General features: G+C 45.5%; 1 protein-coding gene across 7 annotated transcripts; it reads right to left on the reverse strand.

Annotated features, from left to right (window-relative positions):
- Window positions 1-12,533: 12,533 nt before the first annotated feature.
- Window positions 12,534-15,790, reverse strand: LOC123116712 (uncharacterized). 7 transcript variants are annotated; one of them, XR_006457165.1, is made up of 4 exons: window positions 15,352-15,779; window positions 15,187-15,271; window positions 15,026-15,115; window positions 12,534-14,604 (listed from the first exon to the last, which is right to left on the reverse strand). XR_006457165.1 is itself a non-coding variant. In XM_044537637.1 (3 exons), the coding sequence occupies exons 1-3, from the start codon at window positions 15,776-15,778 to the stop codon at window positions 15,079-15,081; spliced, it is 549 nt and encodes a 182-aa protein (XP_044393572.1). In that variant the 5' UTR covers window positions 15,779-15,790; the 3' UTR covers window positions 13,020-15,078. The 7 variants fall into 7 exon arrangements, 1 of the variants encoding a protein (XP_044393572.1); XR_006457160.1 differs by adding an exon at window positions 14,854-14,949 and having other exon boundaries at window positions 15,187-15,772; XR_006457159.1 differs by having other exon boundaries at window positions 13,020-14,949; window positions 15,187-15,273; window positions 15,352-15,767.
- Between the last annotated feature and the right edge of the window lie 1,073 nt (window positions 15,791-16,863).

Consider the following 16,863-nt stretch of genomic DNA (forward strand, 5'->3'; position numbering starts at 1 on the left):
GAAGAGGTGGTGATACAAGTGCAATATGGATGGTAGATATAGGTTTTTGTAATCTGAAAATATAAAAACAGCAAGGTAACCAATGATAAAAGTGAGCACAAACGGTATTGCAATGGTAGGAAACAAGGCATAGGGTTCATACTTTCACTAGTGCAAGTTCTCTCAACAATAATAACATAGATAGATCATGTAACAATCCCTCAACATGAAACAAAGAGTCACTCCAAAGCCACTAATAGCAAAGAACAAACGAAGATATTATGGTAGGGTACGAAACCACCTCAAAGTTATCCTTTCTGTTCTATCTATTCAAAGAGTCCGTAGTAAAATAACATGAAGCTATTCTTTCTGTTCAATCTATCATAGAGTTCATACTAGAATAACACCTTAAGACACAAATCAACCAAAACCCTAATGTACCTAGATACTCCATTGTCACCTCAAGTATCTGTGGGCATGATTATATGATATGCATCACACAATCTCAGATTCATCTATTCAACCAACACAAAGTGCTTCAAAGAGTGCCCCAAAGTTTCTACCAGAGAGTCAAGACGAAAACGTGTGCCAACCCCTATGCATAGGTTCATGGGCGGAACCCGCAAGTTGATCACCAAAACATACATCAAGTGGATCACGTGAATATCCCATTGTCACCACAGATAAGCACGGAAAGACATACATCAAGTGTTCTCAAATCCTTAAAGACTCAATACGATAAGATAACTTCAAGAGGAAAACTCAATACATTACAAGAGAGTAGAGGGGGAGAAACATCATAAGATCCAATTATAATGGCAAAGCTCGCGATACATCAAGATCGTGCCATAGAGAGAACACGAGAGAGAGAGAGAGATCAAACACATAGCTACTGGTACATACCCTCAGCCCCGAGGGTGAACTACTCCCTCCTCATCATGGAGAGTGCCGGGATGATGAAGATGGCCACCGGTGAGGGATCCCCCCTCCGGCAGGGTGCCAGAACGGGCTCCCGAGAGGTTTTTGGTGGCTACAGAGGCTTGCGGCGGTGGAACTCCCGATCTATTGTGTCCTTTGATGTTTTTAGGGTATATGGGTATATATAGGCGAAAGAAGTCGGTCGGGGGAGTCTCGAGGGGCCCACGAGACAAGGGGGTGCGCCCAGGGGGTGGGCGCGCCCTCCTATCTCCTGGCCTCCTCGAAGCTTCCCAGGCTTGTACTCCAAGTCTCCCGGATCATGTTCGTTCCAAAATTCACGCTCCCGAAGGTTTCTTTCTGTTTGGACTCCGTTTGATATTCCTTTTCTTCGAAATACTAAAATAGGCAATAAAACAACAATATGGGATGGGCCACCGGTTAATAGGTTAGTCCCAAAAGTAATATAAAAGTGTATAATAAAGCCCATAAACATCCAAAACGGATAATAAAATAGCATGAATGCTTCATAAATTATAGATACGTTGGAGACGTATCAGCATCCCACTATGCCTACAACACGCTGAAGAAGCCAAGGCCGATGGGCGTCATTTCCATTCCATCAGATAAGAAGGACGCAATCATATGTGTGGATAAGATGTACTGAGAAGCATTCGCTCATAGGCCACGGAAGCTACCGCTCCCGTCAAGGAAAGCAAGAAAGGGAAGAAAGCTAGCAAGGATGCCAACAAAGAATCCAGGAAGCGCACCTCTTCGGAGTGTGTTGCACCTGTTGATGACTACCCAGAGAGTTCCAATAGCAAGAGATCAAATGTTGTTCTGCCCGCTGTGAAGAAGGTCTCGGTAGGGCTTGTTGGCGCTGATGGTACAATTACTATCAGCTCCACCCTCGATGACAAATAGGAAAGCGCGCTCGTTGCCTTCCTGCGGGCGAATGTCGATGTGTTTGCTTAGCAACCATCTAACATCCCCGGTGTTCCTAGGGAGGTAATCGAGCACCACCTTGCTGCCCGGCCTGTCAAACAGAAGGTCTGAAAGCAAGCTTTGGAGCGGCAGCAATTTATTGCAGAAGACATCAAGAAACTCGAAGTTGCCGGTTTGGTCAGAGGATTATTGCATCCAACTTGGTTGGCGAATCTAGTGGTGGTGCGCAAGGCAAATGGGAAATGGAGGCTTTGCATAGATTTCACAGATCTAAATAAAGCATACCTGAAGGACCCATTCCCCTTGTCGTGCATCGACTAGATTGTGGATTCCGACTCTGGGTGTGACCTGCTTTCCTTTCTGGATGCCTACTCCGGGTACCACAAGATTTTCATGTCCAAAGAAGATGAAGAGAAGGACCGCATTCACAACCCCATGCGGCATCACTACTGTAGGATACTGCTAACACGACACTATGATCAGAGACCCTTCGATGAAACTGTGTGTGATGCATTAATCGCAAACAATGATGTAAATAGCTGTCAAAAAAGATGCAAAACATTTGCGATGGCGGGTACATCAAACACGGTTCAGATTTTACTTGCATGTGCGATGATGGGCATACGGTTGATCCAGACGAACTGTTTGCAATTAGACAAAACAACAGAAATGGGCAACCATATCAATGTGTGTGTGATATACGGCATACAGTTTGCTCCGATGAACTATTTGCTATTAGGGAAAGCAACAGAAATGGTCAGCCAAATCAAGGTGTGAGTGTTATACGGCATACGGTTCACTCAAATGAACTATTTGGATTAGGGAAGAGAACATCAACGGTTCAACTGAACAAGATGTGTGTGATACATGGCAAATAGGCCTGGAGGTTAATTTGAGAACAAGTACACAGAGGTTAATTTGTGTGTTCAAAAAACAGTAATTATCAAAAAGTAACGAGATAGACCTTCTTCAAGCCAATCAACATGTGTTCAAAAAACAAAAATGTCAAAAATTACAAAGCAAAGACTGCGATATTAACTAGATGGATGGGTCACTACAAAGGTTTATAATGAACCTTTGCAGTTACCCATCCAACTAGTTAATATCGACTCCACTTCCCATCCGGTCACCCATCTCATGACTACTTGAACCTCAGCACAGTTAACTTGGGAGTTCTGTTAGATGAGCTATCGGTAGGGAAGCTGGTCCTTGCTGTTGTAGATCCCTCTTTGCAGCCTTTATTGCGCAACACAATGGAAATGGTTCAACTAAACAAGATGTGTGTGATTCACGTTATTCTTCTCTAGACAGAGCAAATCACACGGCTTATTAGCAACATTCGTCTGTGTTACTTTTGGTCTAAACATCCAATTACATAAGTGACTATATAGATCATTCGCACACACCTCAATAAACAATTGCATGCATTCTGAAGTAGGAGAAACGATCGTCTAGTCATCTACTTCTTGTGACGCTCCTGCCACTGCTATGTGGCTCGATCCCTCGTCTGTGGCATGAAGAAGAGACTTCCTCATGTCAACAATCCACATGTACATATCCTAGCTTGTATACGCGTCCTTGGCTGCATACTTGATGTGTTGTTCATCCAGTCTCTCATGCCAAACACTGTGCCAGGCTTTCTTGTCCTTCTTGCTCTCATCCTTCATCTTCATGTAATAGTGGTTGATGATGGCCGAGGCAAGGTCAACCAGGGAGTTCAGTTTGTTGTAGTCGCTACCCCAGACCTTGTAGTGGTCCTGGATGTTGACAAGATTCCGGTATTTCAAGCCCGAAACCTTGAGCGCTTTTAGATCGTTGGTGGTGTCCACCATAGCGAAACTGTAGTCGGGGCTGTTGATAAACCTGGAGAAATGCTTGCAAGGCCTTGTGGCCAGGTGGTAGTGGTAGATGAGGACATCATGTTGCATGCACAACTGGGCGATGGCAACCTTCTGATCGTGCCCGACACGATGGTGTACTCGAGGTTGAAGCCGACCACTTGGTACTTGTCCTCGGCAAGGAACTGCTCCATAGTTTGGATGGAGCTCTCCACCGACACCGGATCATTCATGTACACCACCGAGAGGGCCTTCCCCTCACGTGGGTGTCCACTATGTGATGCATGGTGAACTACCCGCTGTTTTCATCGTCGGCCGCTGGGAGCGCCATTGGAGCCACAGGGATCGTTGTTGGAACCACTGGATGTCCTTTATGTATGTGTCGTCGTGGGTGTGCTTATTGTGTCGTGTGATGCGGGAGATGAAGGTAAATGGCCACAGGAATAAATGGGGGCCGGGCGGCCTGGATTCTCGACGCGTCCGCATGACAATTTTTGCAGCGGGTAACTGCATTGTCGCGTCGCGCCCAGCGCAACCGCATGCACACGACGTGTGTGATCATGCGCCGGCCCCAAATACTGGCAGCGCGCATGGAGGGACGATGGAAGAGCACCCAGAGTGACGCGAGAGCAAAGCACGCGTGGCCGGACACGAACAAAGCGCACCACGGCTGCCTCAACCGCAAGCAACCACACGCATAGAGTAGTTGAACATGCAGGAAATTGTCGCCTACAAGCCAGCCGACACTTGCGTCGCTGCAGAGAGAGCGGCCGTGTGCTACTACCTCCATCTTGGTCTATAATCCCCTTTATATTTTGTGCTATACTTTTCCCTCAAATTTAACCAACAAAATGTTAATGCATGTTACAAAAATTATATAATTGGAAACTATGTTCAAATACGAATCCAACTATATAATCTTTGGCGACATGCATTCGTATTTTATTTGTTAAACCCTACTTATAAACCAGGACGGGGGTATAGTAGGTAATTAAATTGCAAAGGTTTTTTTTTATTAACCGTATGTGTACATGGCCTTTTGTCCTCCTCTCGCATGTCTTGTCACACCGCTGCCGCAGTAGGCTTACAGCGCAAGTTTGCGCAGCGCGCGGGGGCGTTCTTTTGGCCAAACGGTGGTGCCAATGAATCATCGGTGAGCCCATTCCCATGCAGCCTCGCAGGTTCCCGCGCAAGCTTCCCGCCCGACTCGGTGAAATCCCCCAAAATTCCAATGCTTAATGACCTGCTATATAAACCCTCAAGGTTGGCGAGTCCTCCGTCGCATTTTCCCTTCCCTCCCTGTAGCTTATCTCGCCTGCTTCTTCCACAATTTCCAATGGCACCGGTCCATCGTGGTTGCTCAGCCACTCCGCCATCATCAGACAACAGCTCTAGTTGGGAGGCTACACCGCAGCGGCGGTGCAGCCCCTGATGTAGTGTAGTGCGTGTGGCGTCCCTGTTGGGTGTGCGCGGAACACCCACCACATGCTCCGTCGCTGCTGCCCGTATGTAGCTGTTGCCGGCCACCATTGCCGCCACACCACCGTCGAAAGCTAGGGACATCGCCCGCTCCGCTGCCGCGGCCCGAAGGGAGGTGGCCGTCGTGGCCGCCACCCTACTGCCGGCCACCGCGCCCCAAAGGCGGGAGGTGGTGCTCGTGGCCGCCAGCCCACCGTCGATCGCCGGGATCATCACCCGCTCCGCCACCACCGCCCGAAGGAGGGAGGCGGAGGTGGAGGCCCGCACATGCGGCAGCGACCTTGCGCGCTACATCGAGTTCCTGCGGGAGGATGCGGAGCGCCTCATCGAGAACACAAAGAGCCTTACTGCTGCCGTGGCCGGGGCACACGCCGATGCAGAGGCGAGGAATCAGGAGATCTACGAGGAGAACCAGCGCTTTGGGAGGGGTCGTCTGGAGCGACAAAGGGCATTCAAGGTGAGCGTCGCTGAAGGAGCAGTAGCGGCAGGCACCGTATTGCAGTTGTCTAGCTCGTCGATAGACTCCTACTCCTCTGCCTCTTACTGAGCGTGCTCGGCAGAGGAGAGGCTGCCGGAAGTAGTACAAAGCCCTCCGTAGTAGTAGTAGTATTTAGGGGCTATTTTGTTCAGTTCATCTGACTATAGATGTGGTGGAACTGTACAATGTACTTAAAATTAGCTAGTATATAAAGTAGAACTAGCTATTTTAGTACGTGGTTGGCAACAATTGGGGAAAAGTTTAGTCGGTTCAGCTGTCGAGTTGAACTGTTTGTATAAGGAACGACTGCTTAATCTATGAATGAAACATATGCTTAATTATCGAAATTTAGTTGCAAAAATTAGATAGTTCTAGTGATTTTTAGCTGCATATTTTGACAAAACCGCAGTGTTACAAGGTTGACAAATGGCAATATTACTAGATCAGCAAATGTCAATCTTTCCAGTTTGACAAATGGCAACATACCCAATATGACAGATGCAAATCTTACCAAATTGTTTGTAAGTAGTTGCACACGGGTCATCCAAAACAACCGTTTGCATTGAAGAGATGCACAAATCCCGCTCTCACTTTGCATACGGGTGTTCTATCTAAAACGTTTGTGATCAAGAGCTGCACAAATCCTGCTCGGCCAATTTTCCCTTGGCTTCCTGGGGAAGCTGTCGGTTTGCATACGGGTGTCCTAACTAAAACATTTGCGATGAGTGTGTTATATTTAAAAACCAATGACGTTTTTTCAAAATAAAATTGTTTGATAAGTCTGTACATTGAGAGGGAAAAACACAAGTTTGCTCAAACCGTATATTTCATTCAGTCACACTGCGAATTTATATTCATATGATCGAGATACAGTATTAAACCCAAGAAAAAAACTATTTCCAGCAGCGACGGAGGCGGCGTGCCGCGCCGTACTTGTCGTTGTCGTCCTCCGGGACGCCATTGTTGAAGTCTTCAAGGCAGCACATAATGTTCTTCACTTGTAAATCAAACATCATGGAGTCGCGCGATCGACGGGCAGGGCGCAGGAGGACGGCATCTAGCGGCGCTGACAGGTAGCGGTCGACAGCAGCGTCCCATGCTGCTGAGGGGGGCATGCGCAAGGGCACGTGCATGGCGGGTGCAGCCAAACGCACGGGCACCGGCGCCGGCGGTGGGTGGAGAGGTGCGCACGGGCACGGGCATGGGCACGGGCGCTAGCACTGGCATGTACATGAGCTCGCGCAGGTCTGCAGAGACCTCGCTGATGACCGCGGCTTCTAGCTCTGTGATAGTGCTCGGAGACCAACCCATCAATGCTACGGGGATGGTTGCTGGCGCGGGTGCGGGGATGGGAGCTGGGACGGGAGCGGCGGCAGCAACTGCCGCAGCCAGCTCGTTCTGGGCCATGTCCATGAGGCCCCATTCCTCCTTGTTTTCTATCTCCTCCGGCTCGGAGTCGACTTCACCAAACTTGAAGACTAGTGGCAGATGATCCTTCTGCGCCATGCCGTTGGTGGAGGTCTGCAGGGGGGAGGGGAATGGGAGATGAATAGTAAGGTCGCCCGTATTAAGCAGCGGCTCGGGTGCCATTAATGGAGAGGAAGGCAGGTGGCCATGGAAGTCAAAGGGATCTCTTCCCAGTGAGTCTGCGCAGTGTACAGCTCGCATGCTTCCCCGGTGAGCGTGCGCATTAGGGGACAGTTTGCATGCCTCTCGGTCAGCCTGTGCACCGGACTGCACTCGCACGCCTCATGTTCAGTCAAGCAGCTGTCCACAGGGCACCTCCTATAGCCATTAAAACCAAGACATGTGGCGTCACGTGAATGGTATCATAACGCACATGATTTGAATTATACAAACGTTTGCGATGTTAGAGTGGCAGCTATTTGTTTCAAAATGCCTATGTTGGCTATTATTCGAGTGCTTCTTCTATCAAAATGGACACGAAAAATACCACAGCATGTCGGGTGCCATTCCATGATAGCATGCCAAGTTTCATTAATTTCAGACGAGTTTTGGATTTGCTATAATTTAAAAACAAAGTATCTCAACATTTTGCCGACAATCAACATTGCCCTGGTGTTTGAAATTCATTCCCATTTCTTGCATGGGACCTAAGAACGCACCCAAGGACAAAGATTTGATTTTTCAACCAACTTATATGCACTGGAGTATGTGCATGTAGTTCAAATTTGAATTATGCACATAAAATGCCGAAAAACCTAGTTAATGTATAAAAATGTCCAAACGAACCCCGAAAGATTCCAAAATTTAACACACCACTCATGTTGTTCTCTGTTGACACTAGAAATTTTCTGAAAGCAATAAGATGCAGCGGATATCATTTCGTCGCCAAAGGTGGGACATTCCCTACCGAAACCATTAAGCTTGTTGTGAGAAGCTCTGGTTTGTGAGAAGCTTATACCCAAACCTGCCCCAAATGGGACAAAAAATTACCACGACATGTTGATGCCGCTCCATGATAGCATGCCAAGTTTCATGAATTTCAGACAAGTTTTGGATTTACTAGAATTGAAAAACCAGGAATCTCAATGTTTGCGGCGGAGTGACGGTGGCAGGGTGTTTGACATTCATTCCCATTTCTTGCATGGGACCTAACCATGCAACCAAGGACACAGATTTGAATTCTCAACCAATTTATATGCATTAGAGCATGTGCATGTAGTTCTTATTTGAATTATGCAAATAAATGTATCAAAAACTCAATTAATGCATAAAAATGTCCAAACGAACCCCGAAAAATCCCAATAATTGACACAACACTCCCGTTGTTCTCTATTGACACTAGAAATTTTTTGAAAGCAATAAGAGGCAGCGGATTTCATTTCGTCCCCGAAGGTGGGATGTTCCCTACCGAAACCATCATGCTTGTTGTGAGAAGATCTAGTTTGTGAGAAGCTTATACCCAAACCTGCCCCCAATGGGATAGAAAAATTACCACGGCATGTTGATGCTGCTCCATGATAGCTTGCGAAGTTTCATGAATTTCGGACGAGTTTTGGATTTACTAGAATTTAAAAACAAGGAATCTCAATGTTTGTGGCCGAGTGACGGTGGCAGGGTGTTTGACATTCATTCCCATTTCTTGCATGGGACCTAAGCATGCAACCCAGGACACATATTTGAATTTTCAACCAATTTATATGCATTAGAGCATGTGCATGTAGTTCAAATTTGAATTATGCACATGAATGCATTGAAAACTCAATTAATGCATAAAAATGTCCAAACGAAGCCCAAAATATCCCAAAAATTGACACAACACTCATGTTGTTTTGACACGAGAAATTTTTTGAAAGCAATAAGAGGGAATGGATATCGTTTACTCCCCAAAGGTGGGACGTTCCCTACCAAAACTATCAGGTTTGTTGTGGGAAGCTCTGGTTTGTGAGAAGCGTATCCCCAAACCTGCCTCAAATGGGACAAAAAAATTACCATGGCATGTTGATGCCACTCCATGATAGCATGCGAAGTTTCATGAATTTCAAAGGAGTTTTGAATTTGGTAGAATTTAAAAACCATGTATCTCAATGTTTGCGGCCGAGTGATGGTGGCGGGGTGTTTGACATTCATTCCCATTTCTTGCATGGGACCTAAGCATGCGACCAAGGACACATATTTGAATTTTCACCTAATTTATATGCATTAGAGCATGTGCCTGTAGTTCAAATTGTAATTATGCACATGAATGCATAGAAAACTCAGTTAATGTATAAAAATGTCCAAGTGAACCCTGAAAAATCCTAAAAATTGACACAACACTCGTGTTGTTCTATGTTGACACGAGAAACATTTTGAAAGTAAGAAGAGGCAACATATATCGTTTCGTCCCCCAAGGTGGCACGTACCCTACCGAAACCATCAGGCTTATTGTGAGAGAAGCTCTGGTTTGCAAGAAGCTTATACCAACACCTGCCCCAAATGGGACAATATTTTTACCATGATATGTCGCTGCCGTTCCATGATATCACATCAAGTTTCATGAATTTCAGCCAAGTTTTTGATTTACTAGAATTTTAAAAGCGCGTATCCCAATGTTAGCGGCCGAGCGACAATGTCAATGTGTTTGACATTCATTCTCATTTCTTGCATGTGACCTAAGCTTGCAACCAAGGATAAACATTTGATCTCGCAACCCGTTTTAATGGACTGGAGCATGTGCTTTAATTTTGAATTGTGCACCTGAAATGGCTACAAAACCAATTTAATGTATAAAATTTCCAAACAAACCTTGAATAATTCCAATTTTTTATGACACACATATAGTTGCATGTTCACTACAGATAAAAAGTCTAGCAATTCAAACACCGTCCATTGCTGTTGTGACCCCATTATGTAATTCAAATAAAGATGAAAAATCAAATAGATCCCACACAGTTTATTATCACCAACCGTGTGAGATGCAGTACAAAATATCTAGGAGCACCGTCGGTGTATAGTACGCCTATGGCTTACGTGAGAAGGTGCGTTGGCTATAGTCCACAACCGGCATGTGAAGCACACTAGCTCGCTCTCCAAATATCATTTCACTGTTCAATCGTAGCCGGTGAAAGATGGGGACTGGGACCCGCGTCGTGAGGGCAACTTTAGTGGACCACTCCAGCGAGAGCGCAGGCGCATGCTAATAAGCTTTGTGAGGGTCACCGCAATCTGCAACCGGGTGGCCAAGGCAGCCCAAACGGCCGCTGTTGCTTCTCAGGCGGCGTCAGCAACATTTGCCTCGGGGATAGCAACTGGCGAGAGCGGCACTGCAACTATCCTTTCTGCAGTGGCGGCCTTAGCCCTGATTGAGGCTACCCACAACCATGTAGAGACCGCCCGCGCCCAGCTCATGGCGGTCACCGCACAAATCAAAAGAAGCTTCGCCGACAACGGTCGGCAATCCACGGTGGAAGAGTTGGCAATCGCCGAGAGTGTTCGAGCAGTCGTCCCTTCCTGCGCGGCATACCTTGCCACAACGAAACCTGCCAAAGCCCAGATTGCGGCCGCCCACGCCCAGCTCGTGGTGGCATTTTCCAAAGAGATGCCAGACGCGGATGGCGAGATGCTTGCCAAGTATGGTGCAATGAATACCATGGAGCCCCTTCCCCAGGAGACCGTCGGGCGCGAGTTGGACATGGAGGAGGCGGCAGAGATCAATGAGCACCAGCCGTACTAGTTCTCTTTGTTTTGTTTTATTAAGAGAGCTGGTCTTTAATTTGTTAGAGTAATGTTTAGGCCAGCTAGCTCTGTTTAATTGCTGAACTTGCATGATTAAAAAGTATGGGTGTGCTGTAGTCTCCTTTTTGTACCCAAATTATGCAATGACATGGATGACCACTGTAACCAGGGAAATTGGAACCAAAAATTTGACGTTCAAACTCATCACACACGGGTTAAGCTACTGAATTATTTGTGATGTTCACATATCGTACACAGTTCTGAATAAGGGACCGTGTTTGATGACACTTTGCGCGCAGGTTTTTTCGCTGAATCGATTCAAAATTTTCGGCTTCCGCGGAAATATCTACCTCCCCACCTTCTCCCCCTTACCAAAAGCCACATTTCCCCTGTTTCCGCCTTCCTTTCCAAGTTGAAACCTTCACTCCTTGCTTGAAGTGCCGCCCTCCCTCGCCGGTGACCCTCCTTCATGCTGCTCGGACTCATCTATCCAGGCAGGTAATCCACACCAGACCCCCATCCTCCTCCTCCTTCCACATCCCACATACCCCGACCACCGGCGCGACACCTTCCACCTAAATCACCGACCCCTCCACCAAATAAGCGCCGCCCTAAGCCATGGTGCATGCAGTATTGCTAGGAGCTCAAGGAGCATTTGGCAGCGGAGAAGTAAATCGCGGCCACACGTGCGGACGAGGTCGCGATGGCTACAATTCGTGCCGACCCCCAGATCTTGGAGGAGCACCTTGCCATTTGCTAGCTACGTCGGTTAAGCAAGCTCGGTTTACCCGTTGCGTGTGCTACTCCTGCCTTTCCTTAACAAATTTTAGTGAATTGTGTTATCTAATTTTACCATGCAATCTATTGCTTCTATGTATATGTTCTATATGTCGTGCAGTGTGGTGCTCACTTATTAACTGTTTGGTTAATTAGTTGTCGTCTTTAGTTAACTGTTTGGTTCAATTCTGCAAATGTGATGTTCAATTCTTCAGGCTGCAATTTTGTACTGTCCTCCATGTGGAAATAAATCAAATTTATCTTTACAAAATACATGAGAGACGAATACAATTGCTACGTTGTCAAGCATGCTTGGTTTAGTTATACATTGTGCAATGTGGTGCTCAGTTAACATTTGGTTCATTTGTGTTGGGGTGTTTATTTAACTGTTTGGTTCAATTCTGCAATGTGATGTTCAATAGTTGTGGGTGCATTCTGTTATTGTATACCATGTGAGAAGTAAATCGAATTTGGCTATACTAAATACATGAGAAACAAATACAATTGCTATATTTCCAAGTTGTTAAGCATGCTTGGTTTGGTTAAGTGTCTGATCTTCTATTAGGAGTACTAGTTGACCAGTTGCGCCAAATGGCGCAGAGACCCGCTGAAACCATGTTGTCGATGAAAATAGTTTCATTTTGCAAGGACCAACGTTAAATGGCGCATAGACCCATTGAATCCATGTTCACATTGAAAAAAAAAATTATGTTTTGATTTAGTTGTGGGCAAACACATACGATAACAAGTTTAACCCCTTTAATAAAATAAAATAAAAATGTAGGCTTGTTGTCACAATGAGATATACCACATTTTAATTTGGTGGTATAAAATCGCACTTAAGACCATGTCGCATTGAAAAAATGTGTATTTTCAAGTAATCTCTTGTACTTCCGTTACTTTGAAACTGACCTAAGGCTCAACTCACACATCATTAGTTAAGCTCATCGAGACTGAATTCCATGATTGACCATTAATACATCAGCTCCATAGTTCTGCTTCTGTTCCTTCAAGATGGACTCTTTACATGTTGTACACATTGTTGGCGCTTTCCAAAGAAGCTAGCATGTGAAAAGTAGCAGCACCAGTACAGTAGAAAAGGCCATCTAGTTACTGAACTGGCCGTGCATGTACACAAGACAGAAACGCTGAATCTTCAACGCCATAGACGGCCCAAACGTTTCCTCTTCTTCTGCTTCTAATGTGCCCTGGTTGGTCACTCTATCAAGATAGATATTGCACCCGAGAACTACTGCCACAACCTCATCCATCCATGAGATCTATCGAGCATTTTCTCCAACAAATTAAGCAAAGTTTACCCAGAATCAACCCGTATCTCTCTCCCCTCTCCCGCAACTCACACAACAATAAGTATAACAATCAGTATATATGGACACAGCTGCATGAGGGCACATCAAGAAACAACAGAAAAACACATCAATCAGGATGCTTGTTCAATATACACACCTTCGCAAACATTATCTTCTCCTTTACATATTTGATTTCTAGCACATAATAAGCATCATCATCCATATTTCAAAGTCGTGGTTGTTAATTTTGCATCATGTGTGATAATCTGGATTCAAAAAAAGCCCTGAATCCTTTCATGATAATCTTAGTGTTATCATAATCTTCCCTGCCAAAGAATAATTGTTGAAAACAAGAAATATAAGAGGTTTTATATGCTAATGATAATATGCTACAGAAACACAAAAAACGAAAAAATAACCAGAGATGAGATGAACCAAAAAAATTGAGCTTATAGTACAAATATCAACTACAAACGCCTTGTCCCAGCTTATAAGGAAATTATTTCATCAAGCGTATAGCACAAAAACCAAATACTCTGTAGAAGCATATAGATAGAAATGCTCAATGGCAATGGGCATATCTGCAGCGTTGCCACAACCTGGAACATAGATGGGGAGAGTCTTTAAGGCAAAGCAAATATTTGACTAATCAACACAAAAACTCTGCACATTCCACTTTTCTGGAGTAAACATGGTGATGTCACACGACCGCGAGGCAACAAATTGAAAATTTAACATCTCTATGTGATTTGAGACAGTTCAAACAGAACATACATATGTTATACATAGGTAGCCATATGAAGCTGTAAACTAAGACAAAGGCCACCCTAGGCAGAACTTCAAATAGTGACAAAGGAACATCTCGTAATAAGGAGCATTCTATGACTATTCCAAAACAGAAGGCACCTCAGGACGCGTGTAGTCAAATTAGTCTAGCTTAAAAACTAAATAGTAAATAAGGTACCATTTGTTTTTCCATGAAAAATAGGCATGCCATATTAGATTTTTGAAATCCTTCACTTGAAAACGCCATATTCAACTGCCCATATTATTGATGTAAAAACAGTCAGCTGCAGTCAGTCAAGTGTTTTTAAGAGAATATGCAAACAGCAAGAAACCAAAGCAGACCCCCACTTCTTAAAAAGAGCTCCAATAAACTTAAATTGCCATCCTATTAATTAATCTATACATATGAGAAACTTATTCACGGGTTTGTCCTCCAAAAAACAGCTTTAACTCTCACAAAAAATAGTTTGACCAGTTCTAAAAAAATACATTCGTATGCACGGGTTTAACTCTCAAAAAACAGCTTTACCTCTCATAAAACAGGTTTAACTCTCACAAAACTTATGCACGGGTTTATCCTCAAGAAATTTCCATTATCACCCATCCAACATATGACTCAAGACCATAGATCACAAAACCATATGTTCACGGCATGTCCCCAACTTTCATATGAGGCCTTTGTAAATAGAAACTATATGGAAAAATAAACAACATTCATCTAATTGGATCTTAAGTAAACACGGCTACATGTTTGCATATAATCTAACTGAATTTTAAGGAGGACGACAAAATGCATGTGTGTGGCCACGACACCCATGTTTCCATGGTGTTCAGTGCTACCAAGAAGAAAACTAACAAAACTGGAAAGTAGCCGAACATGGGGCCGTGAGGGAGGTTGAGCATGAAATCTTCGTCGCTGCACACCAGAGAGCAGTGGGGTAAAGACAATGCTTATGTTTATAGAAAATGTGCACTCATTTAAATGCATGTATAGCCCTTTTTAGGGGAATAAAGGTACTTTTCAAATTGACATAGGAAAGCAGTAAAAATGGAGCAAGCTCATAAATACATTTATGGGCAGAAACATATATACATAGATAGAACACATAAAGATAAGGAATGCATCCATCAAGTACATGGAAAACTCCCCTCAAAAAAAAAGTACATGGAAACCCAGATCACTGCCAAACATGAAGAAACATTAATAAACAGGTAGAGAAGTGATGTACAAAGCTTCAACTTTGTCCCATGGAGTATCCAGCTACATAGGAACGGTATTGGAATTCAGAAATTGTATGAGATGTACCATACAACCAGTGAAATGTTAGGTCACTTACATTGCTTGGATTTGTCATTCAGTAGAGATTTTTCCGCACAATATACTTATCAGCTAAGAATCTTGGAAAATGGAGATCCAGTCCCATAACCTAGCAAATCATCAAACAAAATCAGGAAGGAAAATATAGGAGAAATCAAAAGATAAGTATATTGACCAAACCTAGGAATTGTGTGACTGGAGAGGACGAAAATACTACAGACATCACCAACGCCAACCCTGGCTACTGCAGTCGGCGGCGCAACGTCTCTTGCCAACCAAACCAACATGTGAAACAACAATGAAATTAGATGGAAAGGGGAGCTGAATTAGGCAGGAGGAACTCACTGGGGAGGTGCATCAAGAAGGGACGAGGGTGAGATCCTGGTCCTTCTTCGATGCGTCTTGGCGGGGCGATAATGACGGCGCCGTTCGGCACTCTCCCACCCACATCCGCCGCCCCGCTGCTTCTCCCCGCCTGCGCCAGGCTCGCCTTGAGCCGGCCGCCACCAAGGAGCCTAAGCGATGGGATGTGGTTCTGGGAGGAGGAGAAACACGAAGGGGAGTTGGGCACGATGATCCGAGGGATGCGCGCCGCGGGAGGGGGTGGCGAGGAGGAAGGAGAGGCGCGGCGGCTCTGGCGGCTGTTGTGATTGAGGAAGGGTTTGCCACCAACACATGGGCGACGCCTCGCACGAGGGACCCAACACGCGGCGCTCGCACGTTCAGTTGTCAGCAATGCGTTGGCCACACGAACCCAACAGCTATCGAACATAGCGCAACTGACCACTGGCTCTGCCCCTCAACACGGGCCCAGCATCAGTGGCCTTGTAAAACTAAACAAAGGCACCGGACGACCTGGAGAAACGACGCGTGAGTGGATGCGGTAGTGCGTGGAGGTCAGCCTCGGCACGACACGCACAGGAACCCAACAACTCTCTCCAACCCTGGCAAAGCGACATGGATTGCAGGAAGCCCACCAACCGACGTGTAGGACCATCGGCAATCTGGCCCACCCATCATTGTGTGATAGGAAGACGCGGGTGTTCACGCATCGACTGACCTGCATCACACTGCCCCATGCCTCTCTGCCCATACGCTCCCGCCGAGAAACATTTGCACAGACGTAACATGGAGGAAAACAACAGAAAGTTTCTTACACAATGGACCAACGGCCATCTTGACCCACTCGTCATTGCATGGAAGGGTAACGACGGGTGTAGACGTGTCATTCCAGCCGGCTGCCGAGCCAGGGGCACGCACTAGCCCACGACGCGCAATGCGAGACACACACGCGGCGGGCAAGGAGAGGCCGCCCGCGACCCAAAAAGAACTGACCCAGCCAATAGCGCAGGAGGCTGAGCCCACAAGTCATCACCCCAATGAACTCATCGCGCGGTCAAAACGAGACTGATGAATTTCCATCGAGCATCCAATGGTCAGCAGTGAAAAAAGGACCTCGTTGACCAAGATCGAACGGCCAGGAAGGATGCAAATCGGGGGAGCCTTCTCCAAGCGAGTTGGCTAGCCTCTTTTTTGTTTTAAATGTTATATTGTGCAATGTGGTGCTGAGTTAATGTTTGGTTCATTTGTTGTGGTGTTTAGTTAACTGCTTGGTTCAGTTCTGCAATGCGATGTCCAATTGTCGTGGGTAGAATTTTGTATTGTTGTGCATGTGAGGAATAAATCAAATTTGGCTGCACTTAATACATGAGAAACATATACAAGTGCTATATTTCCTAGTTCTTAATCATGCTTGGTTTTGATAAATGGGTTTTCCATGTGGCTTGAATTAATCTGATGAATCTGCAATGTGCTTATTTTTCATCAACATATTTTACTGATAGCATGCGAACCCTT

This window comes from Triticum aestivum, chromosome 1B, assembly GCF_018294505.1.
Source record: "Triticum aestivum cultivar Chinese Spring chromosome 1B, IWGSC CS RefSeq v2.1, whole genome shotgun sequence".
NCBI classification, from domain to species: Eukaryota; Viridiplantae; Streptophyta; class Magnoliopsida; order Poales; family Poaceae; genus Triticum; species Triticum aestivum.

Bases quoted from the DNA above. Each gene is read 5' to 3' on its own strand.
- LOC123116712 (XM_044537637.1), bottom strand. From the start codon at position 15,778: ATGTTCGATAGCTGTTGGGTTCGTGTGGCCAACGCATTGCTGACAACT. The intron at 15,272-15,351 runs GTGAGTTCCTCC...GGTTGGCAAGAG, and splicing joins CTTCTTGATGCACCTCCCCA to ACGTTGCGCCGCCGACTGCA. The intron at 15,116-15,186 runs GTTTGGTCAATA...ATGATTTGCTAG, and splicing joins TCCAGTCACACAATTCCTAG to GTTATGGGACTGGATCTCCA.